We start from the raw sequence: 16,272 nt of genomic DNA on the forward strand, positions 1-16,272 counted from the left end.
GGGGGGCCGGGGGGGGGGGCGGCGGCGGCGGGGGGGGGCGAACGGGGAGAGAGTGAGAATGGGGCTGGGGGGGGCCCTGCCGCGGTGGGGAGGGGCAATGGGGGAGGCGTGTCGTGATAGAGGGTCCTTATCGCAATGGGGGGGGGGGAGTTTGAATCGCGATAGAGGATTCTTATTGCGGGGGGGGGTGTTGTGTCGTGATAGAGGGTCCTTATGGCAATGAGGTGAGTTTGAATTGCGATAGAGGGTCCTTATCGTAATGGGGGAGTGTTGTGTCGCGATAGAGGATCCTTATTGCAACGAGGGGGGAGTGTTGTGTCGCGATAGAGGGTCCTTATTACAGTGGGGGAGAGCTTCTGTTGTGATAGAGGGTCCTTATTACAACGAGGAGGGGGTGTTGTGTCGCGATAGAAGGTCCTTATTGCAAAGTGGGGGTGGCGTTGTGATAGAGGGTCCTTATTGCAATGGGAAAGGGTTTGTGCTGCAATACAGCGTTATTATTGCAAGGGGGGGGGGAGCTTGTGTCACGATAGAGGATCCTTATCGCAAGGGGGGAGCTGTGTTGTGATAGAGGCTCCTTATCACGATGTGGACGAAAGGGCCCGTTGCAACAGAGGGTCCTAACGGGGCAGGGAGGGGTTCCCGTTGTGACAGAAGATCTTAATGACACTGCGGGAGGCGCCTGTCGCGACAGGAAGTCCTTATCACGATGGGGGGTGCGCGTGTGTCTGTCACGATGCGGTTGGGCATCGGCAGGTCCTATTGCAGCGGGGTGAGGCATGGGGAAGGGTACACGGCGAGGGGAGGGTCCCTATCGCGACAGCGGGGGTGCACCGCGAGGGGGAGGGCTCCATCGCAACAGTGGATGGGGGCTCCTGTGTCCTCCCAATCCCGGCTCACTCCCTGCCCCCTCCCTCCCCATACATATGGGTCTTGTTTCCCCCCCAACCTTTATGGGTTCCCCCCATAGACGCCCGTGTCCCCCCCCTGCCCGCACCGGCGGCTCTGCCCGGGGGGGGGCCGGGGCTGGGGGGCAGCCCGTGCTCCCGCAGGAACTCGTCCAGATCCACGTACTCCAGCTCCGGGCCCCCGGGGCCGCGCTCCCACGGGGGGGGCCCCGCGAAGGCACCGGGGGGGGCGTCCATCACCCTGGAACACGTGACCGATCCATGGTGGGGGGGGGACGGACGGGGACACGGGACACGCGGGACACGTGGAGGGGGGGGACACGTGTGGGGAGGGGGGGGCACACCCCGCACGTGCGGGGCTCACGTGGGAGCGCCCACGTGCGGCTTCACCTCGGGTGACCTCGGCACGGATTCCCACGGTGGGGGGAGGGAGGGGGCGGGGGGGGGAAGCCCACGCGTGACGTGCGAGGTGACGTCATGGGGGGGGGACACCCCTTGGTTCCCTTACCCACCTCCCCCCCTCCATGGGTCCCGGTTCCCCCCGATCCCGGGCCCCGTTTAACACACCACCCCCCCCCCCGTCCCGTCCTAATTCCCGTCCCCGCCGAGGTGCCGCTGCCGCTCCCCCCCCCCGGTCCCGCTGCCCCCCGTCCCCGCTTCCCGCCCCGCTCCCGTCCCCGCTCCCGTCCGTTCCGTTCCGAACCTGCCGCCGGTCCCTCGGCATGAGCCGCCCGCGGGGGCGCTGCACGGCGCGGGGCGGGCCCCCCCTTCCGAAGGGCGGGGCCAATGCCGCGCCACGCCCCCTCCGCGGCACTGCGCCAATCAAGAGTCACTCCGCCAGCCTCGCCCCGCCCCTCTCCCCGCCCACTCCCCCGCGGGGCCCCGCCCCCTCGGCGCACGTTGCGGCGCCGCCATTGGTCCGCCCCGCCGCAATCCCCGCCCTCCATGCACGTGTCGCCCCGCCCCTCCCCGCCGAGGGCGGGGCTCCGCCCCCTCAGCCAGGCCACGCCCCCCCGGCTCCGGCAGCAGCCAATAGGAACGCGGGAGGGGTGGGGGTTGGCCGCGGTCACGCGGCGCGGCCATGGGCGCCGCGAGGGGGCGGGGCCTGACCTAGATTTGACCAATGGGGACGCGCGGGGTGGGCGGGGCCTGACCCAGTTTCAGCCATTGGCGGGCGCGGAGGGGGGGAGGGGGGAAGCTCTTAAAGGGGCCGCGCCGGGAACCCCGGGAACCCCCCCATGCTGTGACGTCACAGTCGGCACCAACATCCAGCTGCTCCCACCCCCAACGGTGAACCCCCCCTCGCGCAGTCCCCCCTCATGGGCCGTCATCACCGCCACAGCGGGGGGCGGGGGAGCCCCCTCTTAATCCGCGCCCCTGATTGGCTGGGAGCAGCACCCTTCCTCCCCCTGCACCAATCATACGCTGCCATCTTGGGTTTGCTATCCGGCGGCCGCCATCTTGTGTGTGGGTGAGCGGCGGCCGCCATCTTGGGTGTTGCTAACCGGGGGCCGCCATCTTGGATGAGGGCGGGCGCCGCCATCTTGTCTCAGGCCCCGCTCGGCGCCGCGCTGCGGCCGCCATCTTGGCGGGGCCTTGAGGCCGCGGCGGCGCCATCGTTAGTGCGGGCATCGTCCCCCCCGCGCCCCCCGCCTTCCGTCACCGCTTCCCGCGCTCCCAGCGCCGGTCCCGGGAACCGGGGCCTGTCCCGGTGCCTCTCCCCGGGGCCTCAGGCCTCGCATTTCCCGCCGCCGCAAAGCATTGTGGGTGAGGAGGAGGAAGGAGGAGGCGGGGCTCCGCGTCACGTGGCCACGCCCACAGCACCCCGCTTCCGCTTCCGGCGGGGGCGGCTCCTCCAGGCCCGTTCCTGCGGGTCCAGCGGCGGGACCCGCTCCGGGACCCCCCCCCCGGGATCCCCCACGTGACCCCCCCACGTGACACCGGCCGAGCCTCCCGGTGAGTGACCCCCCCCGCGGCGGGAGGGGCCCCTTTGACCCCCCATTGACCCCAACCCCGCAGTGACCCCCCCATTGATCCCAAACCCCTCCCTTTAACCCCAAACGCCCCCCATTGACCCCCCATTGACCCCAACCCTGCATTGACCCCCCATTGACCCCTATTGACCCTAAACCCCCCCATTGACCCCCTATTAACCTTAAACCCCTCCATTGACCTCCCTATTGACCCCCCATTGACCCCCATTGACCCCAAAACCCCCCATTGATCCCCCCATCGATCCCCCCCATTGATACCAACCCCCCCATTGGCCTCCCTATTGACCCCCCACTCACCCCCTTTGACCCCAACCACCCCCATTGACCCCCATTAACACCAAATCCCCCCATTCACCCCCCTATTAACCCCAAACCCCCCATTGAACCCCCCATTAATCCTAAACCCCCCCATTGACCCCCCTTTGACCTCAAACCCCCCATTGATCCCCCCCTTAACACCAAACCCTCCCTATTGACCTCCCCTTTGACCCCAAACCCCCCATTGATCCCCCCTTTAACCTTAAACCCCCCACATTGACCCCCATTGACCCCAAACTGCCTACATTGACCCCCCATTGACTCCCTTTTACCCCAAATTCCCCATTGACCCCCCATTGACCCCTCCATTGACCCCCATCGACCCCTATTGACACCAACCCTTCCACTGACACCCCCCATTGACCCCCATTAACACCAACCCCCCCCAAAGAACCCCAAAGCGCAGCCCCACACCCCCCTTCGAGCTCCTCCCTTCCCCCATCCACCCTTATTCCCCCCCCAGAGCTCAGCCCCCAAAGGGAAGCCCATTCCCAGCCCCACACCCCCCCAAAACCCCCCCTTTTTCCCCCTTTCTCATCCCCTCCCGCTACTCAAAAGCCCCCCCCAACCTCTTTGTGCCCCCCCCCAGGTCTCCCCCCCCCCCCCAGGGGAGATGGAAGCCCCCGGCAGCGACGACAACGTCCACTTCCCGAGTTACCCCTTCGACTTCCTGGAGTTCCTGAACCACCAACGCTTCGAGCCCATGGAGCCCTACGGCCACGAGCACCCCAAAGCCCTGCCCGGGCTCCCCTGCGCTCAGCCCCCCTTCGACTACCCGCCCCCCCCCGGAGCCCCCCCCTTCGACCGGCCTCCCCCCCCAAACCCAAGGCTGAAGGTGCCGCTTCCTCCTCATCATCCTCCTCCTCCTCCCAGCCCAAGAAAGCAGAAGGAAATGGGGGGGTCCAACCAGCAGCCCCCCCATACCCCCCCCGCCCGTCCCCCCCCACCGCAACCCCTCTTCGAGGCCACCAGCGCCTTCAACGCCCCGCAATGGGGCATCGTGGACCTGTCGAGCCACCACCAGCACCTCTTCGGGGGGCTGAAGCGTGGGGCGCCGGTGACAACGGTGACAACGGGGACCCCCCCGGTGCCTGCGGCCCCCCCGGACGCGGGGGTCAAGGAGGAGAAGGGTTATTTCCGCCGCCTCAAGTACCTGATGGAGCGGCGCTTCCCGTGCGCCGTGTGCCACAAGGCCTTCAAGCAGTCGTCGCACCTGGTGCAGCACATGCTGGTGCACAGCGGCGAGCGGCCCTACGAGTGCGGCACCTGCGGCCGCGCCTACAACCACGTCTCCAGCCTCATCCGCCACCGGCGCTGCCACAAGGAGCCCGGCGAGGCCGGCGCCGGCGCCGGCGCCACCGCCGTGGGGCTGGTCACAGCGGCCGGGGTCAACGTGGCGCCCAACGGGGTCAATGTGGCACCCAACGGGGTCAATGTGGCACCCAACGGGGTCAACGTGGCGCCCAACGGGGTCAACGTGGCACCCAACGGGGTCAACGTGGCACCCAATGGGGTCAACGTCACACCCAATGGGGTCAACGTTGCACCCAACACGGTCAATGTGGCACCCAATGGGGTCAACGTCGCACCCAACGGGGTCAACGTTGCACCCAACGCGGTTAATGTGGCACCCAACGGGGTCAATGTTGCACCCAACGGGGTCAACGTTGCACCCAACGCGGTCAATGTGGCACCCAACGCGGTCAATGTGGCACCCAATGGAGTCAACGCAGCCAATGGGGTCAATGTAGCACCCAACGCAGTCAACGCGGCGCCCACTGAGGTCACCGCAGCACCCACCGGCGTCAACGCACCCAATGGGGTGAACCCGTTGGCAAGCGGAGTGGCGGTGGCGCCCAGCAGGGTCAACGTGGTGCCCGCCGAGGGCAACGCGGCGCCCAACGGAGTCAGCGCCTTGGGTGTCGGGGTCACCGCGGCACCCAATGGGGTCAACCCATTGAGCGGCGTCAACGCGGCGCCCAATAGAGTCAACCCGTTGGTGAGCACAATCAACGTGGCACCCAACGGGGTCAACGTGGCACCCAATGGAGTCAACGTGGCGCCCGCCGGCTCCACCGCGGCGCCCCCCAGACTCAACCCGTTGCCGAGCGGGGTCACCCTGGGCCCGGGCGGCCTCATCCCCGCTGCCGGTGGCCTCATCCTGGCCCCGGGCGCGCTGCTGCCGGCGCCGGTGAGCGTGGCGTTGGCTCCGGGCGCGGCGGCTCCGAGCGGCTCCGCTTCGGACGGGCCCTTCACGTGCTCCTTGTGCTGGAAAGTCTTCAAGAAGCCGAGTCACCTCCACCAGCACCAGATCATCCACACGGGCGAGAAGCCCTTTACCTGCTCCGTGTGCTCCAAGAGCTTCAACCGCCGCGAGAGCCTCACGCGCCACGTGAAGACGCACTCGGGGCTGCTCCGCGTTCCCTGCGCCGTGTGCGGGAAGGAATTCCGGGACCCGGCTTACCTGCTGCGGCACCAAGCGGCGGCGCACGGCGCCCAGCGCCCTCCCGCTTACGCCTGCGACGTGTGCGGCAAAGCCTACGCGGCGCCGCAGAGCCTCCTGCGGCACCGGCAGCTCCACGCCGCTTATCCCGCCCTTCCCAAAGCGTTCCCGGGGGAAGGGAAGGCGGGGACGGGCGGGAAGAGCTTCAGCTGCGGGATCTGCGGCCGCTGCTTCGGCCGCCGGGAGACGCTGAAGCGCCACGAGCGCATCCACACGGGCGAGAAGCCGCATCAATGCGCCGTGTGCGGGAAGCGCTTCCGCGAGTCCTTCCACCTGAGCAAGCACCACGTCGTGCACACGCGCGAGCGGCCCTACAAGTGCGAGCTGTGCGGGAAGGCTTTCGGCTACCCGCAGAGCCTCACGCGCCACAAACAGATCCACCGGCTCCCGCTTCCCACCGGGAATACCGACGGGCTCAGCTATGGCTGCGCCGAGTGTGGGGAGCGCTTCCCGGACCTGCTGCGCGCCGTGGGGCACAAGGAGGCGCACGCCCAGGACAAGCCGTTCGGCTGCGACGCCTGCGGGAAAGCTTTCGGCTTCTTGGAGAACCTCATGTGGCACAAACTGAGCCACCAACCGGCACCGGAGCGGCTGCTCCCGGCGGCCCCGGAGCCCCCGGAGCCGCCGCCGGTGGTGCCGAGCTCCGAGCGCTTCTCCTGCGGGACGTGCGGGCGCAGCTTCCGCCGCTTCTTAGCGCTGGTGACCCACAAATACCGGCACCTCCCGGCGCCGCAGCGGCCGCCACCGGCTTGCTCCGAATGCGGCCGCCGCTTCCCGGGCGCGTACGAGCTGCTGCGGCACCGGCGGCGCCACCGGAGCCGTTGCCGTTCGTGCGGGCGGCGCTTTTGGGCCGCGGCGCTGCTGCGGCGGCACCGGCGGCGCTGCCCCGGCGAGGAGCGGCCGCTGCGCTGCGGCGCTTGCGGGCGGCGCTTCCGCCACCGCTGGGCCCTGCGGCGCCACCGCCTCGTCCACGCCGGCGCCCGCGCCTTTAAGTGCGCCCGGTGCCGGCGCCGCTTCGCGGGGCCCGCGGCGCTGAGCGAGCACCAGCGCGTGCACGGCGCCGGCGGGAGGCTGCGGCGGTGCCGCGCCTGCGGCAGCACCTTCCGCTACCGGCGCAACCTGCTGGAGCACCGGCGCGGCCACCACGGCGCCTACGGCTGCGAGCGCTGCGGCAAGAGCTTTTTCCACCTCGCCTGCGCCCTCGGGCACCGCAGCTGCCGCCGCCGCCGGCTCCGCGCCGGGCCCCGGCGGCGCCGCGATGGGGCGGGGGGGAAGGGGGGCAGCGGGGGGGGGGGATGCGGAGGGGTGAGGGGGGGGGGAAGGGGAAAAGGGGGGTGGGGGTGGGGAGGGGGAAGGGGGGGAGGGGGTGGCGCGGTGTGATGTGGGGTCCGTGTGTTGTACGGGGCTGTCATGGGCTAACGCGGCTCGGCACAGGCTGCCGTGTGTGAGACATGGGCTGTCATGTGTGATACATGGCTCGTCATGGGGTGTCATGTGTGATACACGGGCTGCCATGGGCTAACATGGGTGGCTGCTGTAGTACATGGGCTGACATGGCTCGGCACGGGCTGTCAGGTGTGATACGTGGACTGTCATGGGCTAACATGGCTCAGCACAGGCTGTCATATGTGATACACAGGCTGTCGTGTGATACATGGCTCATCATGGACTGTCATGTGCGATACATGGCTCGTCATGGGCTGTCATGTGTGATACATGGGCCGTCATGGGCTAACATGGCTCAGCACAGGCTGTCATGGGCAATACATGACTCGTCATGGGCTGTCATATGTGATACACGGCTTGTCATGGGCTGTCAGGTGTGATACACGGGCTGTCGTGGGCTAACATGGCTCGTCACAGGCTGTCATGTGTGATACATGGCTCGTCATGAACTGTTATGTGTGATGCACAGGCGGTCATGTGTGACACATGGCTCGTCATGGACTATCATGTGCGATACATGGCTCGTCACAGGCTGTCATGGTCCAACATGGCCCAGCCCGGCTCCTCATGGCCCGTCACCGTGCGGACCCGGCACAAGGCGACGGGACTTGGCACAGCTCAACATGCGCCAACACGGCTCAACATGCCCCAACACGGCTCAACACGGTTCAACATGGCTGAACACGGCTCAACATGCGCCAACACGCGTGTTCGCGGTGGGGCTGAGCCCGGGCCCAGCTCAGCGCAGCGATGGGCAGCGCCGGCGCCATTAAACTGCTGAGACCCCAACGGGAGCCACGCCTGGGGGGGGCAATGGGGGGGTAATGGGGGGCAATGGGGGTTCAGTGGGGTTCAATGGGGGTCATTGGCATCAATGAGGGGTCACAGGTCAATGGGGGGGTTCAATGGGGGGGTCTCTGAGGGGTTGGGGGGTCAATGGAGGGTCACTGGCATCAATGAGGGTCTATGGGGGGGTCAATGGGGGGATCAATGGGGGTCTATGGGGGTGAATATGGGAGGTGACTGGTCAATGGGGGGTTCAATGGGGGGTCTCTGAGGGGTTGGAGGCTCAATGGGGGTCTATGGGGGGTCAATGGGGGTTTATGGGGGGGATCACTCGGGTCAATGGGGATCAATAGGGGGGTCACTGGGGGGTCTCTGAGGGGTTGGGGGGTCAATGGAGGGTCTATGGGGGGATCACTAGGATCAATGGGGGGGTCAATGAGGGGGTCACCGCTCAATGGGGGGTCACTCGTGTCAATGGGGTCAAGGGGGGGTCACTGGGATCAATGGGGGGGTCAATGGGGTTCATGGGGGGGTCATTGGACGCCAATGCGATCAAGGGGGGGTTAATGGGGAGGTCATGGGGGGGGTCAATGGGAGTCACTGAGGGGTCATGGGGGGTCACTGAAGGGTCACGGGGGGGGGTCGCTGTTTTCTCAATGAGGCACCAGGAGAGAAGCGGGAAAATCGAATTGGTTTTAATGGGAACCGCCGCGGGGGGAGGGGCGGGGGGGTGGGGCCACAATCGCTCCAGGACCCCCCCCCCCATTGACCCCCATCTCCCAGCACCCAACACCCCCCCCCATGGAGCCACCGGCCCCACACATTGAGCCCCATTGACCAGCACCCTGAGCCCCACGGCCACCACCCCTCCATGTCCCAGCCCCATGGCGACCACCCCACTGCGATGAGCCCCATCTCTCCCATGGGGCTGCCATCCTTCCACATCCCCAACTCCAAGACCTCGCTCTCCCCACACCCCACCCCATTGGCCACCACCCCCCTGTGCTGAGCCCCAGAGCCACCCCATTGCCGTGATGAGCTCCAGGGCCGCCATCCCCACCCCATTGCCCCCCATCTTCCAACACCCTCAACCCATCGACCACCACCTCTTTACGATGCGCCCCACAGCCACCATCCCTCCGTGTCCCCACCCCATTCACCCCCATCTCTCCATGCCGACCCCCGGAGCCACCCCATCACCATGACGACCTCCATGGGGCCACCATCCCTCCGTATCCCCCCCCCATCCCTTCCCCACGTCCCCCTTCACGCCCGCGCGTGGCTCTTGCGCCGCAGGTGCCGTCGCAGGGCCCCGCGCTCCCCGAAGCGCCGCTGGCACAGGGCGCACTGGAAGGGGCGCTCGCCGCTGTGCACCCGCTGGTGCTGCCCCAGCTCGCCGGGGTGGCGGAAGCGGCGCGGGCACAGGGCGCAGGCGTGGGGCTGCCGCCCGCCGTGGCTCACCCGGTGCCGCTCGAGGTGCGAGCGCCGCTTGAAGGCTTTGCCGCAGGCGCGGCACTCGTGGGGCTTGTGCGGGGAGTGCGCGATGCGGTGGCGGCGGAGGTAGGACGGGAACGGGAACGCGCGGCCGCATTCCGGGCACCGCAGCGCCGCGCTGTGGTCAGTGCGGGGAGCGCGGCGCAGCGCCGCGCTGTGGTCACTGCTGGGAGCGCAGAGCAGCGCCGCGCTGTGGTCGGTGCCGGCAGAGCAGCGCAGCGCCGCGCTGTGGTCACTGCTGGGAGCGCAGAGCAGCGCCGCGCTGTGGTCGGTGCCGGGAGCGCAGCGCAGCGCCGCGCTGTGGTCACTGTTGGGAGCGCAGCGCAGCGCCGCGCTGTGGTCGCCGCTGGGAACTGCAGCGCCGCCGCTGTCCGTGACAAGCACCGTGTAGGGCAGCCCCTGCGCGTCGATGAGCAGGTAACGACCCCCCGGGGGGGGAGGGTCCGCGGGGGGGGGTGGAGCTGGAGGAGGAGGAGGAGGGGGGGGGTGCTGCGGGGGGTGGGGGGGAGCTGTGGGGAGAGGAGAGGAGAGGGGGGTTAGTTGGGGGGCAGAGGGGTCCCAATGGGTGAGGGGATATGGGGGGCACAGGTCCCAATGGGGAGCACATATGGGGGAGCCGATGGGGGGGATATGGGGGGCCCTGACGTGGGGGGTGCCTATGTGGAGTAGATATGGGGGTCCCAGTGGTGGGGAGATACGGGGAGCAGGGGTATTCGGGTCCCAATGGAGGCGATATGGGGGCCCAGGCATCAGGGTCCTCATGGAGGGGGGGATATGGGGGGCACAGGTCCCAATGGGGAGCACATTTGGGGGAGCCGATGGGGGGGGATATGGGGGTCCCAGGTATCGGGGTCCTCATGGGGGGGATATGGGGGGACACAGATATGGGGGTCCCTATGCGGAGTGGCTATGGGAGATCCCAATGGCTGGATGGGGGGATACGGGGAGCAGAGCCATTGGGGTCCCCGTGAGGAGCAGACATGGGGGGCCCAGCCATTGGGATCCCAATGGGGGGCTACGGGTGTCCCTGGGGATGCGTGGGGCAGATCCGGCCCCCCCTCCCCCGCGGTTATGGGGCAGATCGGGGGGTCCTCCCCCTCCGGTGCCCCCCCCCCGGCCCCTCCCCGTTACCTCCCGGCTCCTCCGCGCCCCGGGCCCCACCTCGGGCCCTTCATCGCGCCCCGCTCAGGCCGGGGGGGTCGGGGGGGGGTGTCCGGGGCCGCCGCATCGGGGTCCCCCCCCCATCGGACCCGCGCTGGTGTCGCAGCGTTTAGAGTCCGGCTGGAAACAACGCGGAGCATCCCCCTCCAACACCCCCCCCCCCACCACCACCACCGCGGGATATCGCGATATACACACACCTCCCCCTCCCCCCCCCCGAACCCTCTCTATGTGTCTATCGCGATAAACCCCCCCGTTTATCGCCGCTTTATCGCTTTGCGGCCGCGCTCCGAGTTGCGCCCCGGTCCCTGCGCGGGGGCTCGGGGAGCGTCGCGCAAGAGCCGCGCCCGAACGGAGCCGAAAACACCCCCCGGGCCTGGGGGGGGGGCGGTGGGGACGGGGGGGGCGAGGGGAGGAGCGGGGCTTGTGGCTCCCCCCCCTTCCATAGACCCCCCCCCCATAGACCCCGTCCCCTATAGGCGCCTATAGAGCCGTGCCCCTTCGCCGTCGCTCCCCGGCGCCTCTTTACACACGGTCCCTGCCCGGGCGGCGGCCGCCGGGAGGATGCGGAGCGGGGTGAGCGGCGGGACCCCCCCCCCGGGCACCCCAATGGACCCTCCCATGGGCACCTCAATGGGGCTTTATGGGGAGGTCCCATTATGGGGGGGGGGGATTTGGTCCCATTTAGGGGGAGGGGGCGCGGTGCGGGAGGTGCCGTTTGGGGGAGCACTGATTTGGGGGGGGGGAAGCGGTTTTGGGATCCCTGATGGGGGGGAGGTTTTGGGGGGTCGCAGCCGGTGACCACCTCCTATTGCCCCCCCCCCACCCCAGCGACCCGCAGAGGTGCCCGGAGGCAGCGGGGGGGCCGGGGGGGTCCCCGCCATGGCCGAGCGCCGCCGCCGACCCGGTAACGGGGGGGGGCAAAGGGGGGTGTCATTGATGCGGGGGGGTTATGGACCCCGTCTGGGGGAGTCCTTGATGGGTGGGTCATGGACTCATTTGGGGGGGTCATTGATGGGGGTGTCGTTGAAGGGGGGGGGTCATGGACCCATTTGGGGGGGGTCATTGATGGGGGGGCCATGGACCCCATTGCAGGTGTCATTAGAGGGGGTCATTGATGGGGGGGTCATTGATGGGGTGGTCATTGATGGGGGATCATTGGTGGGGGGTCATGGACCCTGTTTGGGGATATCATTGATGGGGGTCATTGATGGGGTGTCATTGATGGGGGGGTCATGGACCCCATTGGGGGTGTCATTGATGGGGGTCATTGATGGGGGGTCATTGATGGGCCCCCCCAGTTAAAAAGGATGAGGAGACCTTTGAGATCTCGATCCCCTTTGAGGAGCCCCCCCCGGTGGAGCCCCCCTTGTTCTACAGCATCAGCCCCCCCTCGGGCGCCTACGAAGGTGGGTACATGTGGGGCTGAGACCCACGGCCATGGGGCTGAGGTTGGGGCTCCCCATGGCCGTGGGGCTGAGGTTGGGGGTCCCACAGACCCCCCCGGGCCACGGGCGCAGCTGACCTTGGCCCTGGAGCGCAATTCCTGGCTCCAGAAGCGGATCCAGGACCTGGAGGAGGAGCGGGATTTCCTGCGGAGTCAACTGCAGAGATTCATCTGGGGCAGCCGTGAGTGGGGGATGGGATCGGGAATGGGGTACGGGATATGGGGTATGGGGCGCGGGGTACGGGATATGGGGTAGGGGTATGGAGTATGGGATATGGGGTATGGGTTATGGGGTGTGCGATATGGGCTATGAGGGTATAGGGTGTATGGCGTTTGTGGCGTATATGGTTTACTGGGTCAATGGGGTCTGTGGGTTATATGGGGTTGATAGGGTCTATGGGGTCAATGGGGTCAATGGGATCTATGGGATCAATGTGACCTATGGGGTCAATGGGGTCTGTGGGGTCTATGGGATCAGTGGGGTCTATGGGATCAATGTGACCTATGGGGTCAATGGGGTCTGTGGGGTCAATGGGGGTCTATGGGATCTATGGGATCAATGGGGTCTATGGAATCAATGTGATTTATGGGGTCAATGGGGTCAGTGGGATCAATGGGGTCTGTGGGGTCTATGGGATCAATGGGGTCAATGGGGTCTGTGGGGTCTATGGGATCAATGGGGTCCATGGGGTCAATGGGGTCCATGGGATCAATGAGGTCTATGGGATCAATGGGGTTTATGGGGTCAATGGGGTCCATGGGGTCTGTGGGATCAATGGGGAGTCTATGGGGTCAATGAGATCAATGGGATCAATGTGGTCAATGGGGTCCATGGGGTCTATGGGGTCAATGAGATCAATGGGATCAATGTGGTCAATGGGGTCCATGGGGTCTGTGGGATCAATGGGGTCTATGGGGCTGCTCTCCCCAGAGGACCCCCCCCGCTGCCGGTGGGAGCCTCGGGCGGGGCCGGGGCCGGACCCTGAGGCCGAGGCCGCGAGCGGCGGCTCCAGCCCCGGCCCCGGCGCCGGCCCCGAGCGGCGGCTGCAGCGCCCCCGGCGGCGGCTCGGCCGGAGCCGGCCCCACGAGCGGCAGCGCGGTGAGAGCCTGGCGGCGGCGGGGCCCTGGTGGCTGTGGGGCGCTATGGGGCTATGGGGCCCTATGGAGCAATGGGACCCTATGGGGCTGTGGGAGCCTGTGCGGCAACAGGGCCCTATGGGGCTATGGGGCCCTATGGAGCAATGGGACCCTACGGGGCAATGGGAGCCTGTGTGGCAACGGGGCCCTATGGGGCAATGGGAGCCTGTGGGGCTATGGGGCCCCATGGGGCTATGGGAGCCCTATGGGGCTATGGGAGCCTGTGCAGCAACAGGGCCCTATGGGGCTATGGGAGCCTGTGTGGCAATGGGGCCCCCTGGGGCTATGGGGCCCTATGGGGCAATGGGACCCTTTGAGACAGCGGGATCCCTATGGGATAGCGGGACATGGGGACACCAATGGGACACCAGGACCCCTATAGGGCACTGAGACCCCCTGGGACCCCCGTAGGACACCAGGACCCTCTGGGACCCCCATAGGGATGGCACCAGGACCCCCTGAGCTGCAGCTGGAGGTGACGGGGTCTGTTGTGTCCCCCCCATCCCCATGTCCTAATCTCCACACCCCATACCCCATATCGCACACCCCACATCCTATATTGTCTACCTCATATTCCATCTCCACTACTTCATGTGCACTACTCGCCATGCCCTATCCCATGCTTTATATACCTTACTGCATATCACCTACCCCGCATTCCATACCCCATCCCCATAACCCATATCCCATACCCCACATGCCACATCCCTTTCCCCATATGCCATATCTACCACTCCATCTCTCGTACCCCATATACTATATCCCTTACCCTATACGACCTGTCCGATATTCCATATGTGCCATTCCCTATCCTACACCCCACATCACGTACCCCAAACTCCCTATCTCCTACTCCATACGCCGTATCCCATACCACATACGCTATACCCCATGTACCGTATCCCACACCTACTATCCCATACCCCATCCCCATATCCCATATCATATAACCCATATGATCTACTCTATATGCTATACTCCATATGTTATATCTATTATACCATATTGCACACTCTATATCGCATATCCCATATCTGATATCCCATATCTGATATCCCATATCTGATATCTCATATGCCATATGTGATGACCATATCTCACATCTCCTACTCTATACTCCATGCCATACGTACCATACGCCATGTCCCCTACCCCATATGCTATACGCCATATCCCATCGCCATACCCCCTTCTCACACCCCATATTCCATCCCCACACCCCATACGCCATATCCCCCACCCCATATCCCACACCCCGCACCCACACCCCACAGTGAAGGACGCCGACGGGGTCCTGTCCCGCTACAAGAAGATCCTGACGACGTTCCAGCGCCTCAAGAGCATGAGCCGCGCGTTCGCCCACCACCGCGTGGACCGGAACACGGTGGCTCTGACCACCCCCATCGCGGAGCTGCTGCTCGTGGCCCCCGAGAAGCTGTCGGAGGTCGGCGAGTTCGACCCCTCCAAGGAGCGTCTCCTCGAGTACTCGCGACGCTGCTTCCTCGCCCTCGACCCCGACACGCTGCAGAAGGTGCAGGCCCTCAAGAAGAGCAAACTGCTGCTGCCCATCACCTACCGCTTCAAGCGGTGAGCGGGGGGGGGACACCCGCAAACAGCCCTGAAACAGCCCTGAAACACCCCCGAACACCCTCAAAACATGCCCAAACGCCCCTGAAACACCTCAAAACGCCCCAAAATACCCCTGAAACACCTCAAAACGCCCCAAAACACCCCCGGAACAATTCAAAATGCCCCCAAACACTTCAAAACGCCCCCAAACGCCCCTGAAACACCTCAAAACGCCCCCAAACACCCCTGAAACACCTCAAAATGCCCCAAAACACTCCTGAAACACTTCAAAACACCCCCGAAACACCTCAAAACGCCCCCCAAAAACCCTGAAACACCTCAAGACGCCCCCAAAACACCTCAAAACGCCCCCAAATGCCCCTGAAACACCTCAAAACGCCCCCACATACCCCTGAAACACCTCAAAAATGCCCCCAAACACTTCAAAACGCCCCCAAACACCCCTGAAAAACCTCAAAACGCCCCCAAACACCCCTGAAACACTTCAAAACGCCCCCAAACACCCCTGAAACACGTCAAAACGCCCCCACATACCCCTGAAACAATTCAAAATGCCCCCAAACACTTCAAAACGCCCCCAAACGCCCCTGAAACACTTCACAATGCCGGAAAACACCCCTGAAGCACCTCAAAACACCCCCAAACATGCCCAGACACCACAAAACACCCCAGAACACGCCAAATCACCCCCAAAACAAGCCCAAACACTTCAAACCCCCTAAAAACATGCCCAGACACCCCCAAAACACCTCAAAACATGCCCTATCACCCCCCAAAAAAGCCCAAACGCCCCCAACACACCCCAAAACGTGCCCAAACGCCCCAAAACACCCAAACTGTGGCCAAACACCCTGAGAAAACTGCAGAACAGCCCCAAACACCCTTAAAACACCTCAAAACATGTCTGAACACCCCCAAAAAACCTCAAACCACCCCAAAACAAGTCCAACGCTCCCAAAACACCCTCAAAAGATGCCCAAGCACCCCCAAAACACTCCCAACACCCCCAAAACCTGCCTGACCCCCCCCCAGGGACCCTCAGAACACACCCGGACCCCCTAAACCCCCCCGGGACCCCCCCAGGAGGGGAAAATACCCGGAAAGCAGAAAATTGAGGTTAAAAACGATGGAAAAAGGCAAAAAACCGGCAAATAAACGGTGAAAAACAGTCAATAAACGTTAAAAAACGGGAAAAACGCCTCGTTCTGGGGTCACGGGGGGTCAGAGGTCATGGAAACGGGTCAGCTCCCGCTCCGAAACGGGCGGGGCCGGCGGAAAGAGCCGAAGTCGCGGCGGAAAGAGCCGAAGCGAGGGAGGGGACGGAAAGAATCGAAGTCGCAGCGGAAACAGCCGAAGCGAGGGACGGGGCGGAAAGAGCCGAACTCGCGGCGGAAAGAGGCGAAGCGGGCTTGGGGGGGGGCGGCCGGAAGTCTCCCCGGCGGAACCGGAGGTGCGACCGCGGCGGCGGACGGGCCGTAGCGAGCCTCG

At 65.5% G+C, this 16,272-nt stretch overlaps 3 protein-coding genes across 3 annotated transcripts; 2 read left to right on the forward strand and 1 right to left on the reverse strand.

The window, feature by feature from the left end:
* Positions 1 to 2: 2 nt before the first annotated feature.
* Positions 3 to 7,958, forward strand: ZNF865 (zinc finger protein 865; the record flags this gene model as incomplete). Its single annotated transcript, XM_030510766.2, is given in 4 exon segments — positions 3 to 37; positions 3,851 to 4,035; positions 4,038 to 4,102; positions 4,134 to 7,958. Coding segments are annotated over 4 exon segments (3,255 nt in total), but the record flags the coding sequence as incomplete, so codon positions are not given.
* Positions 7,959 to 9,219: 1,261 nt separating this feature from the next.
* On the reverse strand, positions 9,220 to 10,431 carry LOC115618833 (zinc finger and SCAN domain-containing protein 22-like). Its single transcript, XM_030510767.2, has 2 exons — positions 10,392 to 10,431; positions 9,220 to 9,910 (listed from the first exon to the last, which is right to left on the reverse strand). Exons 1-2 carry the CDS (start codon positions 10,429 to 10,431, stop codon positions 9,222 to 9,224), a joined length of 729 nt encoding a protein of 242 aa, XP_030366627.1. The 3' UTR covers positions 9,220 to 9,221.
* CCDC106 (coiled-coil domain containing 106) lies at positions 9,813 to 15,564 on the forward strand. The gene is made up of 7 exons (XM_030510758.1): positions 9,813 to 9,866; positions 11,090 to 11,186; positions 11,442 to 11,517; positions 11,912 to 12,019; positions 12,108 to 12,239; positions 12,989 to 13,156; positions 14,469 to 15,564. The coding sequence occupies exons 2-7, from the start codon at positions 11,175 to 11,177 to the stop codon at positions 14,783 to 14,785; spliced, it is 813 nt and encodes a 270-aa protein (XP_030366618.1). The 5' UTR covers positions 9,813 to 9,866; positions 11,090 to 11,174; the 3' UTR covers positions 14,786 to 15,564.
* The last annotated feature ends 708 nt before the right edge of the window (positions 15,565 to 16,272 follow it).

Source organism: Strigops habroptila, unplaced genomic scaffold (genome assembly GCF_004027225.2).
Source record: "Strigops habroptila isolate Jane unplaced genomic scaffold, bStrHab1.2.pri NC_044298.1_ctg1, whole genome shotgun sequence".
Lineage (NCBI taxonomy): Eukaryota > Metazoa > Chordata > Aves > Psittaciformes > Psittacidae > Strigops > Strigops habroptila.